Source organism: Aptenodytes patagonicus, chromosome 16, assembly GCF_965638725.1.
Source record: "Aptenodytes patagonicus chromosome 16, bAptPat1.pri.cur, whole genome shotgun sequence".
Classification (NCBI taxonomy): domain Eukaryota; kingdom Metazoa; phylum Chordata; class Aves; order Sphenisciformes; family Spheniscidae; genus Aptenodytes; species Aptenodytes patagonicus.
The window spans coordinates 774,390-790,427 of record NC_134964.1 but is presented as its reverse complement, the minus strand read 5'-3'; the positions used below and the strand labels follow the sequence as shown (position 1 = coordinate 790,427).

Here is a 16,038-nt window from a genome sequence, read left to right as displayed (position 1 = left end):
ATACTGGATTCAGTTATAGCCAACACGCTGGGTAAGATCATGGGAAAAAGAGGCAACAAACTTTACTCTCCAGTATCTCCTATTGCTTCTTTGTCTCCATGTCCTTTCCCAACAGACTGCTAAAAACCCAGGCACAGCAAACTCCTTACCAGGATGATTCCTGCCTGGGCAGTTGCAAACTGCATGAGAACCCACTCGTATTTATTGGGACCCCACATCCCCAGCCGGTCTCCCTTCTTCAGGCCAAGAGCCAGAAGCCCAGCTGCTGCCTGGTCCACCTGTAAATACAAGACAAGAGCCTGAGGATCACTCACAGGATGCAGTGGGGGATCTCTCTCTCTCCAGGCCCTGCTTTCTGGGGAAAAAGCATCGTCTTTGCAACTGGCATCAGGCAGAACGTACCTCTGCTGCAGTCTGTCAGCCTACTGCTGCAGCAGCAGCGTCTTCCGAGTCACGGAGCAGCCCCTGCTTAGCAGGTTGATTGAAAGCATAAAAATAACAAGCGTGGAACAATACAACAAAGCAGGAAGGAAACCAAAATAGGCAATTATGTACAAATAGTTGCAAATTAATTCTTGCCCAAAGACTACTTAGTGTCTAGCTCCTCATCAACTCAACTTAGGACTAAGCCTTACCCATACACTGGGCCCATCTACAGCGTTGGATCTGCCTCCATACTGGCGTATCACTTACTTCTAAAAGGACTCAGGTGATGAAAACTTTATCAAGTGATTTTTGACCAGTCTGGGGTTCCTATCCTCATTAACTTGCATTCAGCCACCATATTAACATGACTACTTTATTTTGCAAGATGGTAAGCATGTTTCAGGTGTGCAGATGTATGTATAAATATTCTGAGGTATTCAAAGGTGTATAAACTTCCCTATGTTCTCAAATTTATGAAATCTACCTTGTAGGAGATATGAATTTGAGGAATAGCTATTCTCTGATTTAGTTCTGAATTACAGCCTACCTTTTCAAAATTAGGGTGAGCACAGCTAATCTTGTTTATCTGAATGGATGTAACCAAAACACTAGTAAATCTAAAAAAAGCCCAAACAACTCTTCTTATCCAAGATCATATCATACATTTAATAGAAACTTTCCAGGTAGTTAGCCTTGGAATATTGCCCCTCCATTCAGAATACATATAAACATATATTTGTATGTAATATGGACACATACATACACATGCATAGATACACCCACACACATTTTTGCATATGATATTGAGACCAAGTCCTTGACTTTGCTCAGTTGCCTTTGTGCTTGGACTAGAAACCTCTACACACTCAGGACCTCTGACAGTCAGAGCAGAGCGACTAATACAAGAGCTGGAGCTACTCCAGCTGAGAAAAACACCATGACTCAGCCCATAACACATCAGATAGGGGTGATAACTTAAGTATGAAAGTTCATTCTGGGATATTCAGCAAGCATTTTTACATACACTGCCTTCTCCCTTTGATTTCGAGACTATAAGGAGGACAAAGGCAGCACGTACCCATCGGTGTGTGCTGGGAAGGTGCTATCACACTCTGCTCAGGGCCAGGATGAAGATCCATATACGACAAACCTCACTCCTGAGCTGAGTGATAAAATCGTTTTCCATTTCTCCATCATGCCTGCTGCTGCCGTTATCCACCCGCCTGGGCTCTCTGAGGGGCAAACCAGGTACTCACCTCCTCTTTGAACTGAGCAAACGTCTTCCGAACGCCGTCTCGGCAGAAGACCAAGGCTTCACGGTCGGGAAACAGCTCGACGGTCTCATCCAGGCACTGGCCCATGGTTTTGGTGAGAAGGGGAATGTCTAAGGTCCCCTGGACATAGCTGTTGGTCACCCTGTGGGAGGCAGAGGGCATCGCTGTGTGCAGAGCACTGTGAAAGAAAAGGAGAAGAGTCTATTCTTTAATATAACCCATCAAGACAGTTCTCTCCATCTGGAAGGATTATCAACCCACCGACAGTACCAGGAGTACTTGATGTACATCCCCACACTGCTGGGAACCACAGGCAGCCACTTCAGCAGGTCAAGATCAGGAAGACCTCCGAAAGCACTTGGAAAGCCCATGCAGCAGCCGGGGGAGCACTGGGCAGGCGGACAGCGTCGGTAACCCCAGTGCACCCACCTGGACCTGCCCACACGAGCAGGCAGCACAGGCAGAGCCTCCATCCCTCCACTGGAAACCAGGACCCTGCTCACTGACGGGGAAGGAGCCTGCACCAGCCCTGCAGACCGGGCACAGCCTGGTCCTACAGTCATTCACCTGGGGTGAAAGCTACTTTGGACATTTCGGGATATCTGGACAGACGATGGACTTTGCTGAGGGATGGCAACTGGGTTTGGTCTTTCTGCAACACTAAATAGTGCAAATAACTTGGAAGGAACACAATCAAAACAGTTTGTAGGGAAACTCCCCCGGCTGGCTTCTCTCTGCTGGAAAGAGCAGACGACTGAGAAAGTTAAAATTAAAGTCAGAGATCTGTCATTTTATCAGTCTCCAAAACAGTCTGCAGAGAAGAGTCTAATCCCACAGCATAAAAAGTGTTTAGAAAGAGTTCAGAGAAGTTGAGCCGTAACCGAGAGGCATTTGCAAAGTGATGGTCTGTGCATACAGCAGCAAGCAGGCTGTACATGCCTTACTATCTCTGCCAGCTAGACCGCAGAGAGCTCATGGTACCGAAGACAGCATCAGTAAAACGAGGAGCTACCAGTGAGATGAGGGGGGAGAAGTGCAGAGGCAAGAATACAGCAGGCTCACGGGGTGGAGGAGACTACACCCGCTGCAAACACGGGACAGGAGGGGAGGATGAGAACAGGGAGGCGTTTCAGCAGAGCAGCACCTGGGCAGCAATGGCATGACAGGGTCCTTGAGAGGAGCACAGAGACATTGTGTGGAGGCCAAGCTGGAGAGGGAACACAGGAGAGGCAGCAACGAGAAGATGTGGGCAGGGTGGTAGGGAAAATCATTTCGGCTTTCACTGAGGTCTGATCATCAGTGGAAAAGCAGCAACCTCCCGTCAAACGGCAGCTCCTGACCATCCGAGCGCTGCAGTTCTTGCCCTGGTTTCTCTCTCCACCTCCTCCTGCTCCGAGCCTCTCTCTGCCCCAGCAGCCCCCGGCTTTCTCTGTCCCTCCTCCCTTCTCCCCTGCCTCCCTCCGTGCTCTCAGCTCCTCCATTCCTGCCTTAGGAGATGACCAGGAAGGACAGGGTTAAGCAACCTTGCAGGAACCAGACTTTTGCACTAAATGGAAGAAGGGGCAAAGCCGGAGCCAAGTGACAGTTCCACCTCCAGTCTTCACAGCTACGGCTTCCTCCCTACCCCCAAACATGGGGACGAAAGAGCATCATAGAGCAGTAAAATATGTCCTTATAAAGCCCTGCACTCCAGAACACTGTGAAAATGCTGCTGGTTCCCCTCACGGTGTGGAAGCACGCACAGCTTGCTCTCAAGGGCCCAAGCATTCACACCTTCAAATGAAAGCATCAGCAGCTTTGAAATTAGGGCCTAAGATATCTCATGCTCATAACCCAGAGTCACTAACTCCTCTCAAAGTGCCTGCTCACATGGTTTCTTCAAATACATCAAGGAAAGCAAAATTCACAGCTGTCATCTAGTTTGAGCTCCCTGAATTCTGGTCTGATGCTCTCATCGTGCTTCAGCATTTCTGTATCCCTTATCTCCTGGCCACGGCAAGAGTGAAAGGTGTGGGATAAAACACTGCAGGCTGTTGGAAGCACTGGGGGTCGAGAACAGGAGGAACGAGGCAGATACATGATACATTCATTATCAGTAGCATCATGCTGGAAATAACGTAGGGTCCATCTCCCTCCTGCCTATAGCCAACAGCAAGTGTATACATCTGATCTGAAAGAATGCATCAAGAGACCTCTACAAAGAAAGGGTCCAAAGGATTTAGAAATAATCTTTTTGTTCATCCTTGTTACAGAAAACAAGTAATTCACCCTCCACCTCCTCCTACGAAGCTTCTGGTACTGCTGGAGATAAAACAAGACCGATGGTCTGATATTCCAGCAGCTCTCATCTCCCTGCCTCAGCCGGAGGAGAGCAAATAAAACCCCGCTTGCTCTTGGGTCTCAGCGTAGACTGTCAATTGCTGCTCTTGGAGAGCACATGCCTTCTGTTGGCAACACGTTCCAGCAGCAAGACAGCCTGCGGTGCCTGCAAACGAGCCAGCCTCCACACTCGGCTGCTCCTGCAAAACTCCGTAACCCTGGAGTTGAGCAGCGCAACTGAACGGACAAACAACAGAGACCCAGAAAAAAAAATCACCCCTCTCCCACCTTGCGCGAAAGGCAGGCAGGCAACCGAATGCCAGCAGACCCAGAAAGCACTCCTGCCTGATGGCGGCAAGCAGAAACCATCGGACTGAAACAAGCACTCTTGACTAATCCCAGGAGCTCTTTGTATTTATCTCTGAATAGCCCCAACTAACATTTTATAGTTGTTGACATAAGATAACCAGCTTCATTTTTCATCTTTAACTCTTCACCAGTCTCTATAGAAATGATCAGAAGGGACGAGAGACGAACGCAAGGCAGAGGCATCAGCGTAACCTCCTGCCCCCTACGATGAGCACACAAGCAAGCTCCTGCTTTGCAGCTGTGAAGGACATCGACCTGACCTGTGGTGCCATCCCCTCTGCACCTGGATGAAAGGCCCTGTCCTCCCAGGGCTTGGGGACCGTCCTGACCGCAGAGTTCATGCTCTGAGAGGTCCACGGACTCCCCAGCCAGTTCCTTTGTTCGTGGACGTCTACCAGGAGCTTCTCCCCGCAAAGCAAGAGCTTTTGGGGTCTTTTACGTAACACAACTGCAATAAAAGGGTGGTGAAAGTTAACCCTGCTCTGCTCAATCTTTACTGCTTCTTTACTTTTTAAAACAACCCTGTTGACTAAAGAGTTAACTAGGTTCTGATTACTTTTGTTTGCTTGGTTTGAGGGAGGAACAAGTCCCCAGGGCTTTCAGACTCCAACTGCAGCAGACTTTTTGGTTACATTTTCCACTGCTCCTCTCTGCCCTCTGCACTCTTCCTGCCAAAAGGATAAATACTGCTTAACAACTTTAATAAACCTTTTTATAATGTTACCAGAAAGAGCTTACTCCTACTCTTTTTCTCCAAGTGCTTTGTGTTCCTGCCCCTCAGTTTCACTCTCAGTTCTGGGCTGGAGTCCAAACTGCGGTGAACTCTCCGCCATGCTTCCCTTCTGATCCCCTTTCCCAAGAACAGATTCCGTAAACGGCAATCTTGGCTCCAGCCGCACACATGGGCTTCAGCCACCTCACTCCTAATCTCAACCCAGCTGAAAAGAAACAGCCAGACCCAGCGTGTGGAAAAGCAAGGGCTGCTCCCCACGGTTCTTGGGGAGTTGCTCCCTGGAAGCCATACTTCCCAGCGAGTATTAGGCTCTGAATATCAGCTAATCCTTCAAAGCCTTTCCCAAAGCCAGTTGCGTTCCTTTTGCTGTTCTTTCCCACAAACTTGCTCCAAGAGGCAGCGTTGAAGAAAAGCAACACAAAGAACTGGCCTGACCCCCCCGAACTCCAGAGCTCCTCGGTGCCCTGGACCCGCTGGCACCCCAGTGCCCCCCACCACCCTGCTGCACCACAGGAGGAGGGGGACGCTGCCCAACGAAGCCCACAAGTCAGAGCGCTGAAGGAGGACAGAGAAGCTGTTCGATACATTTCACGTTACTGCGATCAGGCTGGAGCTGCTGCACAAAGAAAATTCAACCCCAGGCACACGTTCACATCCCTCCGCATGCTGCGCGGGGCTTGTCCCTGCTCCCGATCCCCTCCCAGGCCGGGGGGGGGGGGGGGGGGGGGGGGGGCGGGGAGGGCAGACCCAGGGGATGCAGCCTGTCTTCCGCCACTTTGGAGGGGTTTTAGGGGAGCCAAGGGACAATGACACACACTGAGAGCAAAACCTCCGGCTGAACCTGCCCTCCCTGCAAGCAGCCACCCACTTGGCTGGACAAACGTATCGCTCTGCAGCTGCCCTATAGCCCCCGTCATCTGTCACACACGGCCTCCATCCCCTAGAGCCCCCATCCCTCTCCCTACAGCCTCTGTACCCTACAGCCCCCTCATCCTCTGCCCCCACAGCCCCCCGTCCCCCATAGCCCCCCATCCCCAGTCCCCACAGCCCTCATCCCCTATAGCCCCCATCCCCTCTCCCCACGGCCCCTTGTCCCCTGTAGCCCCCATCCCCTCTCCCCCCACGGCCCCTTGTCCCCTATAGCCCCCATCCCCTCTCCCCCCACGGCCCCTTGTCCCCTATAGCCCCCATCCCCTCTCCCCCCACAGCCCTCCATCCCCTCTAGCCCCCATCCCCTCTCCCCCCACAGCCCTCCATCCCCTCTCCCCCCCATCCCCTCTCCCCCCACAGCCCTGCATCCCCTCTAGCCCAGACCCCCTGTCCCCACGCTCTCCCTCCCGTACAGCCCCCGCCCTCCGTCGCCACAGCCCCGTCCCCCGCAGCCCCCTCTCCCCGGACCCCAGCCCCCTGTCCCTACCTGCCCGGCGGGCCCCCCCGCCACCCGCTCGCCCGGCGCAGGAGGGGCAGCCCGCGGCGGGGCAGCGCTGCCAGCCGCGCCGTGGCCATGCCCGGGGCGGCGGCAGGAGCCGGGAGCCGGGAGCCCGGCCCGCCGCTCGGCACGCAGGGGCGGTGCGCACCGCGGCCCGCCTCCGCCTCGGCCCCGGCCCGGCCCCGCTCCCGCCCCGCCTCGCCGGGCTGCGGCTCCCCCCGGCCCCGGGGCTCTCCCGGCTGGGAGGGGGCGCCCGCTGGGACGGGGGGGACAGAGGAAGCCCCCCGCCCTGCCCGGGCCGCGGGGGCGAGCGGCAGCAGGGCCTGCCGGCGGGGGGCGCGGGGATGGGGCTCAGGCCAGGCGGAGCGGGGGACCCCCGCGGCACACGGCTGGCAGCGCAGAGCCCCGCTGGGCTCCTGCCCCATCCCCTGCCGGCTTCCAAGTCCCCGCACTGCGCCTCCACCCCCACCTCTCCCCCCTCCGCTCCCTCTTTTTTCCAGACTGCCCCATCAGCTGCCTTCTCCCTAACGCCAGCCCCGGCCTTCCCCTGCACCCCAAAAAAGCCCCACACCCTAGCTGCCACGGACAGCGGCGCAAGACAACCACCACCACCTGCCCCCGCTTTCCTCCATCTGTACTGCTTGGTGCCTGAGCCCTGTGACTCACTAATTGATTTCCAGCCCTATCTGCCTAATGAGTTAGCACAGATACCGCCTCGTTAATAGCTTTAGGCACTCCCTGCCTGCCTTGTACCCTGCTAAGGTAGGAAGAGAGACCACCTAGGAACCGCAGAGCTAATCCAGAGCCGGGCAGGCTGGGATCCCCCCACCTAAGGGCGGAGGCATGGGCAAGGCGCCCAAGGCGAGGAGCGCTGCGGTGCTGAGCTCTGCCGAGCACCCGGCCATGGGAGCAGCGCTGCTCCGCTGCGGCAGCACTGATGCTGAAGAGAAGAGGTGACACACGCATCGTTCCCCACGTAAAATGACTGACAGCCTTTCTGCGCATTGCCTGCGGCAATGGCCAGAAGCTAATTAATCCTCGTGAAAGGGCTGGAGTATAAATTTGATCCCAGAAAAGTCTCTGTCTTTTAAATACCGTACGGGCATTAACTAGAGCTACCAGTGCCGGCCTGAGACGCGGGCTGTTTCTGGCTCAGCCACTGACCTGCTGGGTGATCGCTGGCTGCCGTTTTGCAGCTCTGCCGGGGTGGAAGCTTGAGTTCAATGTGTCGGGACAGAGTGTGTCTCTACCACGTCGAGCACAATGGCGCTGACGAACAAGGGCCTCAGAACGGGTGTATCTCGGGCACCAAAGCCATAAATGTGCTCGTAACACAGCCGCACAGTGACGTACTGACTGCAGCCAGACCTCCGGTGTTAGCTACTTGGGTTTAGAAGCAGGACGGATTTTCCCCAATGTGCGTCTTGTCCACAAGGAGTTTGGCGGCCGCGGTGACGGCATTTGCTTTTGTTGGGGGAAGGGAGATTTTTGTCTTTGAAATGTGAAAAGTTGGCCGTGGCTGCAGAGGGGACGCTGGGTGAGGAAGGCCAGAGATCTGCTGAGGGTCTGGGAATGTCTCCAGCCCCTGGCTGGCGTGGCCACCTCATGCCCCCAGGGCCACAGTAAGGATCGTTAGGTCAGGATTAGATTGACAGTGTTCATCCCGCTTCCCCCAGCAGTTCCTGCTCCCTTCTCCTTGCTAACGTTCTTGCAGCCTTCCTCTAGCAGAGTACGCAAATGTGGCCCGTGTTACGGTTTGTCTGTCTCCGGTAGGTTTCAAAGTCTTTTTAGAGATGCACAGGAGCTCTGTTTACATGTCAGTCCCACTAAAATCAGTAGCTAGGTGAGTTTACGCATTTCTGCAGACGATGCAAGGCTGTATGACATCCGTGGCCAGAAATTATCCTTTCACCGTTTCAGCACAGAGCAGTTATCTTTGTCTGTACTTCAGGAGCATCAAAGTGTGCTCAGCGTTGTATAACCCCAGAGAAAAAAAAACCCAACATCTGGGATCCAAAAACCCCTCACCTTTAATAAATAAAAATAAAGCTGACTTTCAGTTTGATCTTCCCACGTTCCAATCATTAGCTTACAGGGTGGATCCCGGTTAGGTATTAAACCAAGAATTCTACAGAAATTAATGTGACCTTGACATTTGGGTACATTTGTTCAAGATTGCCAAAGCAAAGGCAGGCTGAACCAGTAACACTTCACACACCGTTGGGAAAGATATCATTTCTTTCTAACGAAGGTTTAAAAATCTGCCTTCACATTAATCACAGATAAGCAGGTAGGTTTTGTAACTAATCTACACCCTCGTTTCCTTCTGCTAAGTCCAAAGGCTCTTGGACTCGTGTAAACCCTGAGCCCAGAAGCGCAGATTTCAGTCCTTGCAGCCTTGCACACGCAAAGGCTTTTTCCAGCCACACAGGGGGTCTTGCTTGGACCCCCCCCCAAGCCCCTCCGGGTTTCTCCCTCGGGAGCAGGACCGTACGCGGTGCCTCCCAGCTGGGGAAGGGAGCGGGGGGCTGTGCAGCTGCACCACACCTCAGCCGAGCCCCTCGCTGCCTCGGGGTAACGCGGAGCTCAGGCAATTGGTTGCCCCCCTTGGCGTCCGTGCTGGGAGATCTGGCAACCTGAGGTTTCCCCACCCGTCCCTGCAACAGGTCGTCCTCCAGCCCCTCCTTGCTCCTCCAAACCTTGTTGTGAAAAGCTGAGGGACGGGAGAGGTTCTTGCGTAACTAGACCTCGCTTTTCTCAAATGAGGGCTCTGTAATTGCAGCTCTTCGGAGGAACAAAAACCTGCTCCGAGAAACTTCTGTCATCTCCTGGACGAGAGCGCGTTAACCTCGGGCAGATTTTGCTCTGCGTTCTATGAGGCAAATCCTTCTTTGCTGTTTTGGGGTGCCTTTGCTCAGAGACTCCCGCGGTCTCCATGACCTCTGTGCCGAGCTAGCGCAGATCTCTCGGTGTGGGAAGAGACCTACTGGCAACTTAAAAACTAGCCAAAGCACCCACGGGGTAGACGTGCTGGGGTAGTTAAAACATCTTTGCAAGGTCCTGTACCTCACGGTTCGCACAGGGGCCAGGAAATTCAAGGTTATTCCTCACTGTAATCCCATTGCCCGGTAATACTAATTTGGCTCTGCCCCAGGCTCCTCTTCTCTTCCGCCGACCTTCTCCACAGAGGGTCGGTCGGGACAAGGGAGCGCTCTGCTCGCGCAGCGCTGGAGCCTCTGGGTCGCAGCAGGGACATGGACTGCACATCCCTCCCCGTGAAGAGGCCTGGTGTGACAGCCCCGCAGCGGGGGAATTCGCCACCCTCAGGACGCAGCCTGCGAAGAGGCTGAAGCCCCGCCACCTGCCATTGTAAAGCGGGGTATAATTACTCAGTTTCTGCGTTGGTATTGGGATTATCGGCCATTAAACGGTTGGTTTTACCGGGGCGGTGCGTGGCTGGTGAAATGACCGGCTGCGAATCTCGCCCACCCGTGGGGCCGGGGCCCGAGATCTCCTTCCCTTCCTGGGGCGGTTTCCCGCAGGAGGGCCACCGACCAGATGATGGCGAGGGGTCCGGGGGCGGTGGGACGTCCCACCGGCGTGGGGGGCCGGGCCGGGCCGGGCCGCGCTCCGCTCCGCTCCGCCGGCGGGGCGCTCCGGGCCGGCAGGGGGCGCGCTCGGCCCCGCGGCTGGCGGGCCCCGCGCGGACGTGGACGCGGACGTGGACGCGGAAGTGGGTGGCGGGGCCGGGCCGAGCCGCCCCCGCCCGCGCCGCGCCGCATCCCCTCGTTCTCGGAGGACCCCAGCGGTGCCGGCGGCCATGTCGCGGGGCGGCGGGAAGGGGCCGAGCCTGAAGGACAAGCTGGACGGCAACGAGCTGGACCTGAGCCTCTGCGACCTGAACGAGGTGCCGGTCCGGGAGCTGGTGAGCGTCCGGCCCGCGGGCCGCCCGGCGGGGACGGGGCCGCAGACCCCGGGGGGCCGGCTCCGCCAGCTCGGTCCCTGGGGAAGGGGCTGGGCGGGGGAGCCAGATGTGCGCGGGGGAGCCAGATGTGCTGGAGGTGTTTGTGACCCGGCCTGCGGGTGTTTAAAGCAGCGGGGGGAGGGGGGGGGGGGGTGTCTCATGCCCTGTGGGCCGGGCAGCTCCCGCTGCTCACATCTGTTTCAGGCTAAGTTTCTGCCTTTAGACCCCGAAATCAATCGAGGTATGACGTGACCTCGGCGGCAGCCGCGGGGGGACGGACAGACCGACGCGGGAGAAACCGCAGAGGCTGAAGCAAAACCAGCAGGCGTCAGAAGGGTACGGGTGCACCTCGACGTTGATCTAGTGCTTTGTTTCTCTTTCAGGCCGCTCTTCCAAAAGCTACGGTATTGGATTTGTCCTGTAACAACCTCATTTCCTTGCCGGTAAGGCGCTAGAGAGCCTTTGTGGGGATGAGTCTGCTGGGAAATATTTAGAAAAGTTACCCAGTGCTTCAGTAAAGGTTCACCGGGAGGTTTGGAACTGGCACTTTCCTCATCCCGGGGTGGCTGAACGACTCTGCTGTCAGTGACGGGTCAGTACTGGTGGGCGGTTTTGGCCGAGGCAGGAGAGGGAAGAGGTTTGCAGCGCGTGAAGATTGCAGCATCTTCCTGCCAGGGGATCCCCACGTGAATACAGACCAGTTTCATCAGCAGTGGAGGCTGGGGTTTGTTTCTGTTGTATGGCCATACATCACCTTGCCGGTCAGTCAGTCAGTCTGTCTGTCTTATCTGTCCCACTGTTTTCCACCTCCATCTTCTGAGGCCAAGGAGGAGAGTGATTTTCCTCCATCACAGTTCTGTAGTAAGTTAAGGATTTGTGGCTTATGTAGGGTGCAGGCTATCTCCACGTACTCCCCGCGCTGAGGTTCCTCCATAAAGGTGCCGACAAGTTTTTTCTGGGTTTTGTTTGTGTTTTGGTTTTAGTCAGACTTCTGCAGTTTGATGCATCTGGTGAAACTGGATTTGAGTAAAAATCGGCTTCAGCAGCTGCCCTTGGACTTTGGCCGCCTGGTCAATCTGCAGCACCTGGACCTTCTGAACAACCGTTTAGTCACCCTGCCCGTCAGCTTTGCACAGCTCAAGGTAAAACTGTTTGCTGGGCAGTTACGTAAAGCTCTGGGCTGCAGCCCAGGGTCTTGTGATCCTTCTCAGGTTGATTTCTCTGGTAAAGCATCCATCCTGCTGACTACCCATTCCAAAATCTGGCTGGCTCTGCACCGCAGCTCAGAGGAAATTATCTCACATCTATTGAAAACGCCTCTGCTCAAGCTCTCTGCTTCTCTTCCGTACCTGTTTCATTCATGTGAAAACCAAGTAGTTCTTTGCTTCTGCTTTGGATCTCTTAAATAATCGCAAGGCTACTGCGCTCTTACAGCCTCCCTTTGCCGTTCCTTTCTGCAGAACCTGAAGTGGCTAGATCTGAAGGACAATCCCCTGGATCCTGTCCTAGCTAAAGTAGCAGGAGACTGTCTGGATGAGAAGCAGTGTAAACAGGCTGCTGTCAAGGTAAGGAATCTGCTTTTATTCTTTTTTTCCTTACTTCGCTTTATCGGTGGTGGTTCTTCCTCTTTTTGCTTAGCCAGCTGGGCGGCTGCTGCAGCAGTTTGAAGTTTCTTCAGCCAGTGAGGTGCAGGTTCACTGCACTGACTTCACTGCTTCTGCACCTGTAGAGAGCTAACATTGGGCTGAGTAGGATTCTCTTCCATTACTGGAGTTGAGAGAGGACTAAATGCTGGTTGCCAAGAAAGCGGAGGCATCATCAGACAAAATAATCCGTGTCTAGGCTTATAGTCCAGAGTACAAAAATCTCTGGAGAAGCTCTGGCAAACCGTAGGCGCACATAAATAGAAGTGCTCTGTGATCCTCTGTATCAGCTAGCACCAGTTTGGCACGTTCGTTTTATAACGGAAGGGTCTGTTTCTTAACCGCAAAGATTCATGTGGGAAGGCGCGAGCTCTCTTCAGAGCCATACCTGTAGGGGTAAGCCGGGGTGGGTGGTCAGCCCCAGCTGACCGTCCTCAGCTACGCTCCAGCTGTTGTGTTTTGAACTGACTGTGCAACGAGCCTCCTGCAGAGACCTCAGGTTGTTTTCTTGGACCTTGAAGGTACTGCAGCACATGAAAGCGATCCAGTCCGAGCAGGATCGACAACGGCAACGGAAGCTCCAAGCAGAGCGAGGTAAGCACAAAAAGCCCTCGCGCGCTGTCTGCTGAGGACTGTTCTTGATCTCTCCTACACGCCCAAACGTACTGATTGCCATCTAAAAATACTTGTAACTACCAAAATGCTGAGGACTCTGGGAGTAGTAGGGTAGAAGGGCTGGAGGGAGAAAGATAGCCAGGGATAACCATGTGACTTCTTGCCTGAACAATAGTTAGATCTCTAGATGGAATGCACTATAGGTTACCTATAAAAAATATGAAAGAGCAGCACAAGATTTATTTTAAGGGAAGCCTAATTCTGAGGGAGCAAAATGCAAGGTATGTAATATTAAAAAAAAAAAAAAAAAAAAAAAGATAAAAAAAGAGGATAGTTATTTGATTTGTTTCCTCATTCCAATTGGGAACAGATAAGCAGGTAATAAGGAAGAAGGCAATGACAACCCTTTACATAAAAGGAAAAAAACTTCCTGTTAATCCCCAGAAATGGAGAAGAAGCGTGAAGCAGAACAGCGAGCAAAGGAGGCTCAAGAGAGGGAACTGAGGAAGCGAGAGAAGGCGGAAGAAAAGGAACGCAGAAGACGGGAGTATGACGCTCAGAAAGCTGCAAAACAGGAGATGGAAAAGAAAACTAAAAAAGAAAATGTGCAGACCCGAAGTAAGTAGCATCCATTGTGGGTGGGATTGCATCAGATTTCATCTTCATCTCATTTGGATGCTGCCAGATTTGCTTTTATGCAGCCCAGGTACTGGGAGATGGTGGGAGTGGCGGGGAAGTACCTGTAGGACTTCTAATGAGCTCTCCCGCTGTGCCCTTTTCCCCTTCATCCCCGTTCCCGACGAGCTGCTGAGCTACAAGATTCAGAAAGCTCTTCAGCTGCTCCTACGGGGAACTTCCCTCCACTCGTTTCTTTTTAAACGTACTGAACTATATGTGCAAAAACGGATCTCGTGCGTGTGCGGTAAAGCGGTGCTTTACACCCTGTTCACTGCTGCCCATGAAACTACATCTGAAGCTTTTCATCCTAAACGGGTAGATCCTGTGCATCTATTTATTAACCAGAGTTAAGTGATGAAAATTCACCACAAAAGACAACTGCAGCACAGGCTGAAGTATCTTACCTGAACAGCTTGTTTCTGAATGTAGACTGTTAAAGATACTTGACTAATTCCTCACGTTCTCTGTCCTGTAAATGCTCTCGTTACAGAGCCCGCCTCCAGTTCTCGTCCCCCTCAGCCACCCCGGCACAAGCGCTCCTGGTCGCGGTCGGTGCTGAGGGTCCTGTTCTTTGTGCTGCTGTGTGTCCTCTGTACTTTGGCCGCCTGCAAGCTGACAGAGCTGCAACATCAACCTCTGTGCGTCAGCGTGAACACTCTCTACGAGGACGTGTTAGCTGCTCTGCAAAACCACAAAACCCTGCAGAATCTGCTACAACAGAACTCGCAGCAGTGATTGTCCTGGACGGGCACTTGCTTCGTCAGCATCTCCCTCCACCATCTACGCAGCCAGAATTCCTATGGAATTGTGTTCTGATGAAACTGCTTTTAATCAGTCAGCATTGGTTTGCTGGTCCACTCCACGCAGAGCAGAGTTATTGTTCAGATCATCTTTGCTGTGCATGTTTCGCAGTTGGCCTGTAACTCCCATTGTTTGCCCACGTTAACCTAAACTTGTTAACACTTCTTACCTCCGAGGGATGTTTACCTAGATTGCGAGGTACAGAAAGCTGCCAATCTGTCGGGGTGGAAAAACCCAGCCCTTGCGTTATCTCGGTAGCTATAGCTCTGTCCTGGAGGTAGAAAGTTTTTAATACGTATCCGTTCCTTGCTCGCATTTCTATTTGTGCTAAAGTTGGTGATACAGCTGTATGGGAATCGTATGTTAAGGCCTACTCCAGGACCAATTACAAGTGTGTAGGATGGCTGTGCATCCGTGTGTTGGGCGAAGAAGCTGATGTACTATTGAAAGGAGCTGAAAATTTTCAATACAACAGTTTTCGCAGCAATTTGTCTGAACTGACTGTTTATGTTGCTAATGCAGTTTTAATTTTAATTACATCTTCTAGAAACAGCCAAAAATTCCTTCTGAGTACATACAGTAATGATTTCCAGCTACATTTATTTTTAACCAGCTAGTGCCAACAAAGCGGCTACAGCTCAGAAAGGGCTCCTGGCCAGCCTGCGGGCTGGTTTTGTGTGTGCAGCAAGAGAGGGGTGTCTGAGACCCCCGGGCAGAGGGCGGGTGACGCTGGGTGGCACTGTGGCAGCATCGCCCGCCAAGGCAGACAGGCGGAGAAGGGCTTCGCCTGGGGGCTGTTGGGCGGGCTGGGAGGTTTGGCGGTTTGCGCCTGGAGAAGAAAACTCACCTGTGCAAAGGCCTGTGAATTATAATTTCCTTACAGAGGAAACCAAAGACAAGTTTGTCATACCCTTAAGGGCTTTGCGAGTACTAAAATGAAGTGACATCATGTTGTAAGTGCAGGCTTCAGAGAATATCCATGCTACAGACTCCACGGAGACATCCTGCATTAGTCACCAGAATCGCTCCCTCTCTTCTAATACACCTGGGATTATTGCTGGCAAGAGCAGTGCCATGAGGAAATAATCTATAGCATTTCATACCAAGGTCATCGTCGAAGCAGTAAGCCTTCACCTTTTCGTAACCTAACGATAAGAGTGTGGTTCCCCGAGTACCACGCATGAATGTCAGATAAAAGGAAGGAAAGGCTGCCCAGCTCTGGCTTAGCAGTACATATGTTTTCTAAGCTTCCTTGAAACAGCTTTAGGCTTTGCTTTTGGTACCTAACTCACCGTGTTCTTTAAAAAGGTCCTTGCTTACTCTCCAGAGATGTTCGGAAGTGCGGCAAACAACATTCAAAGCGACATTTCCTCCCCGCAGACGATCCTGCCAGCGTCTGGCAGGAGTCTGCTGCTTTGCCATCTAGGAGAGTGCTGCTTAAGTTCGCAAACGCCGGGCTAACAAGATTTATCGGTTCAGGTCGAAGCGCGCCGCTGGCCAGGCGAGGGCTCCCGCTGCATGCCTGAAGCTAGCGCAGCGGGTGGGTATTTTTTTCATTCGAGGCAGCACGGTTCCAAAGGGTAACTTCCACACATCGGACGCAGTTTAATTTACTCTCGGCACTTGTCTCAGTAAGTGCTGCTGTCACGGAAGACCTCAACCATCCTTATGTGCACACAAGTGCTAATGGCTTCGTGGACAGGCGAGCATGTTCCCCAAGCTAATTAAAAGAAAGCTTTTTCTGCCAACTGCTTAGACCTCGTAATTCCAGCGCAAGTAATCAGATT

General features: G+C 53.3%; 2 protein-coding genes across 4 annotated transcripts in view; one reads left to right on the top strand and one right to left on the bottom strand.

Annotated features, from left to right (window-relative positions):
* The window catches only part of ACSF2 (acyl-CoA synthetase family member 2), a 36,743-nt gene extending 30,116 nt beyond the window's left edge, over nt 1-6,627 (bottom strand). The window contains exons 1-3 of one of the 2 annotated variants that reach the window (XM_076354038.1): nt 6,539-6,627; nt 1,683-1,878; nt 150-278 (exon numbers count right to left, since the gene is read on the bottom strand). In XM_076354038.1, the coding sequence (XP_076210153.1) occupies nt 150-278; nt 1,683-1,878; nt 6,539-6,627 (414 nt within the window). The remainder of the gene's footprint in view (nt 1-149; nt 279-1,682; nt 1,879-6,538) is intronic. The other variant, XM_076354039.1, reaches the window with a different exon arrangement.
* Nucleotides 6,628-10,292: 3,665 nt separating this feature from the next.
* On the top strand, nt 10,293-14,738 carry LRRC59 (leucine rich repeat containing 59). 2 transcript variants are annotated; one of them, XM_076353684.1, is made up of 7 exons: nt 10,293-10,475; nt 10,898-10,957; nt 11,498-11,656; nt 11,975-12,079; nt 12,679-12,751; nt 13,217-13,390; nt 13,941-14,738. In XM_076353684.1, the coding sequence occupies exons 1-7, from the start codon at nt 10,371-10,373 to the stop codon at nt 14,183-14,185; spliced, it is 921 nt and encodes a 306-aa protein (XP_076209799.1). In that variant the 5' UTR covers nt 10,293-10,370; the 3' UTR covers nt 14,186-14,738. The 2 variants fall into 2 exon arrangements, with proteins under 2 accessions (XP_076209799.1, XP_076209800.1); XM_076353685.1 differs by lacking the exon at nt 10,293-10,475 and having other exon boundaries at nt 10,897-10,957; nt 11,502-11,656.
* Nucleotides 14,739-16,038: the final 1,300 nt, after the last annotated feature.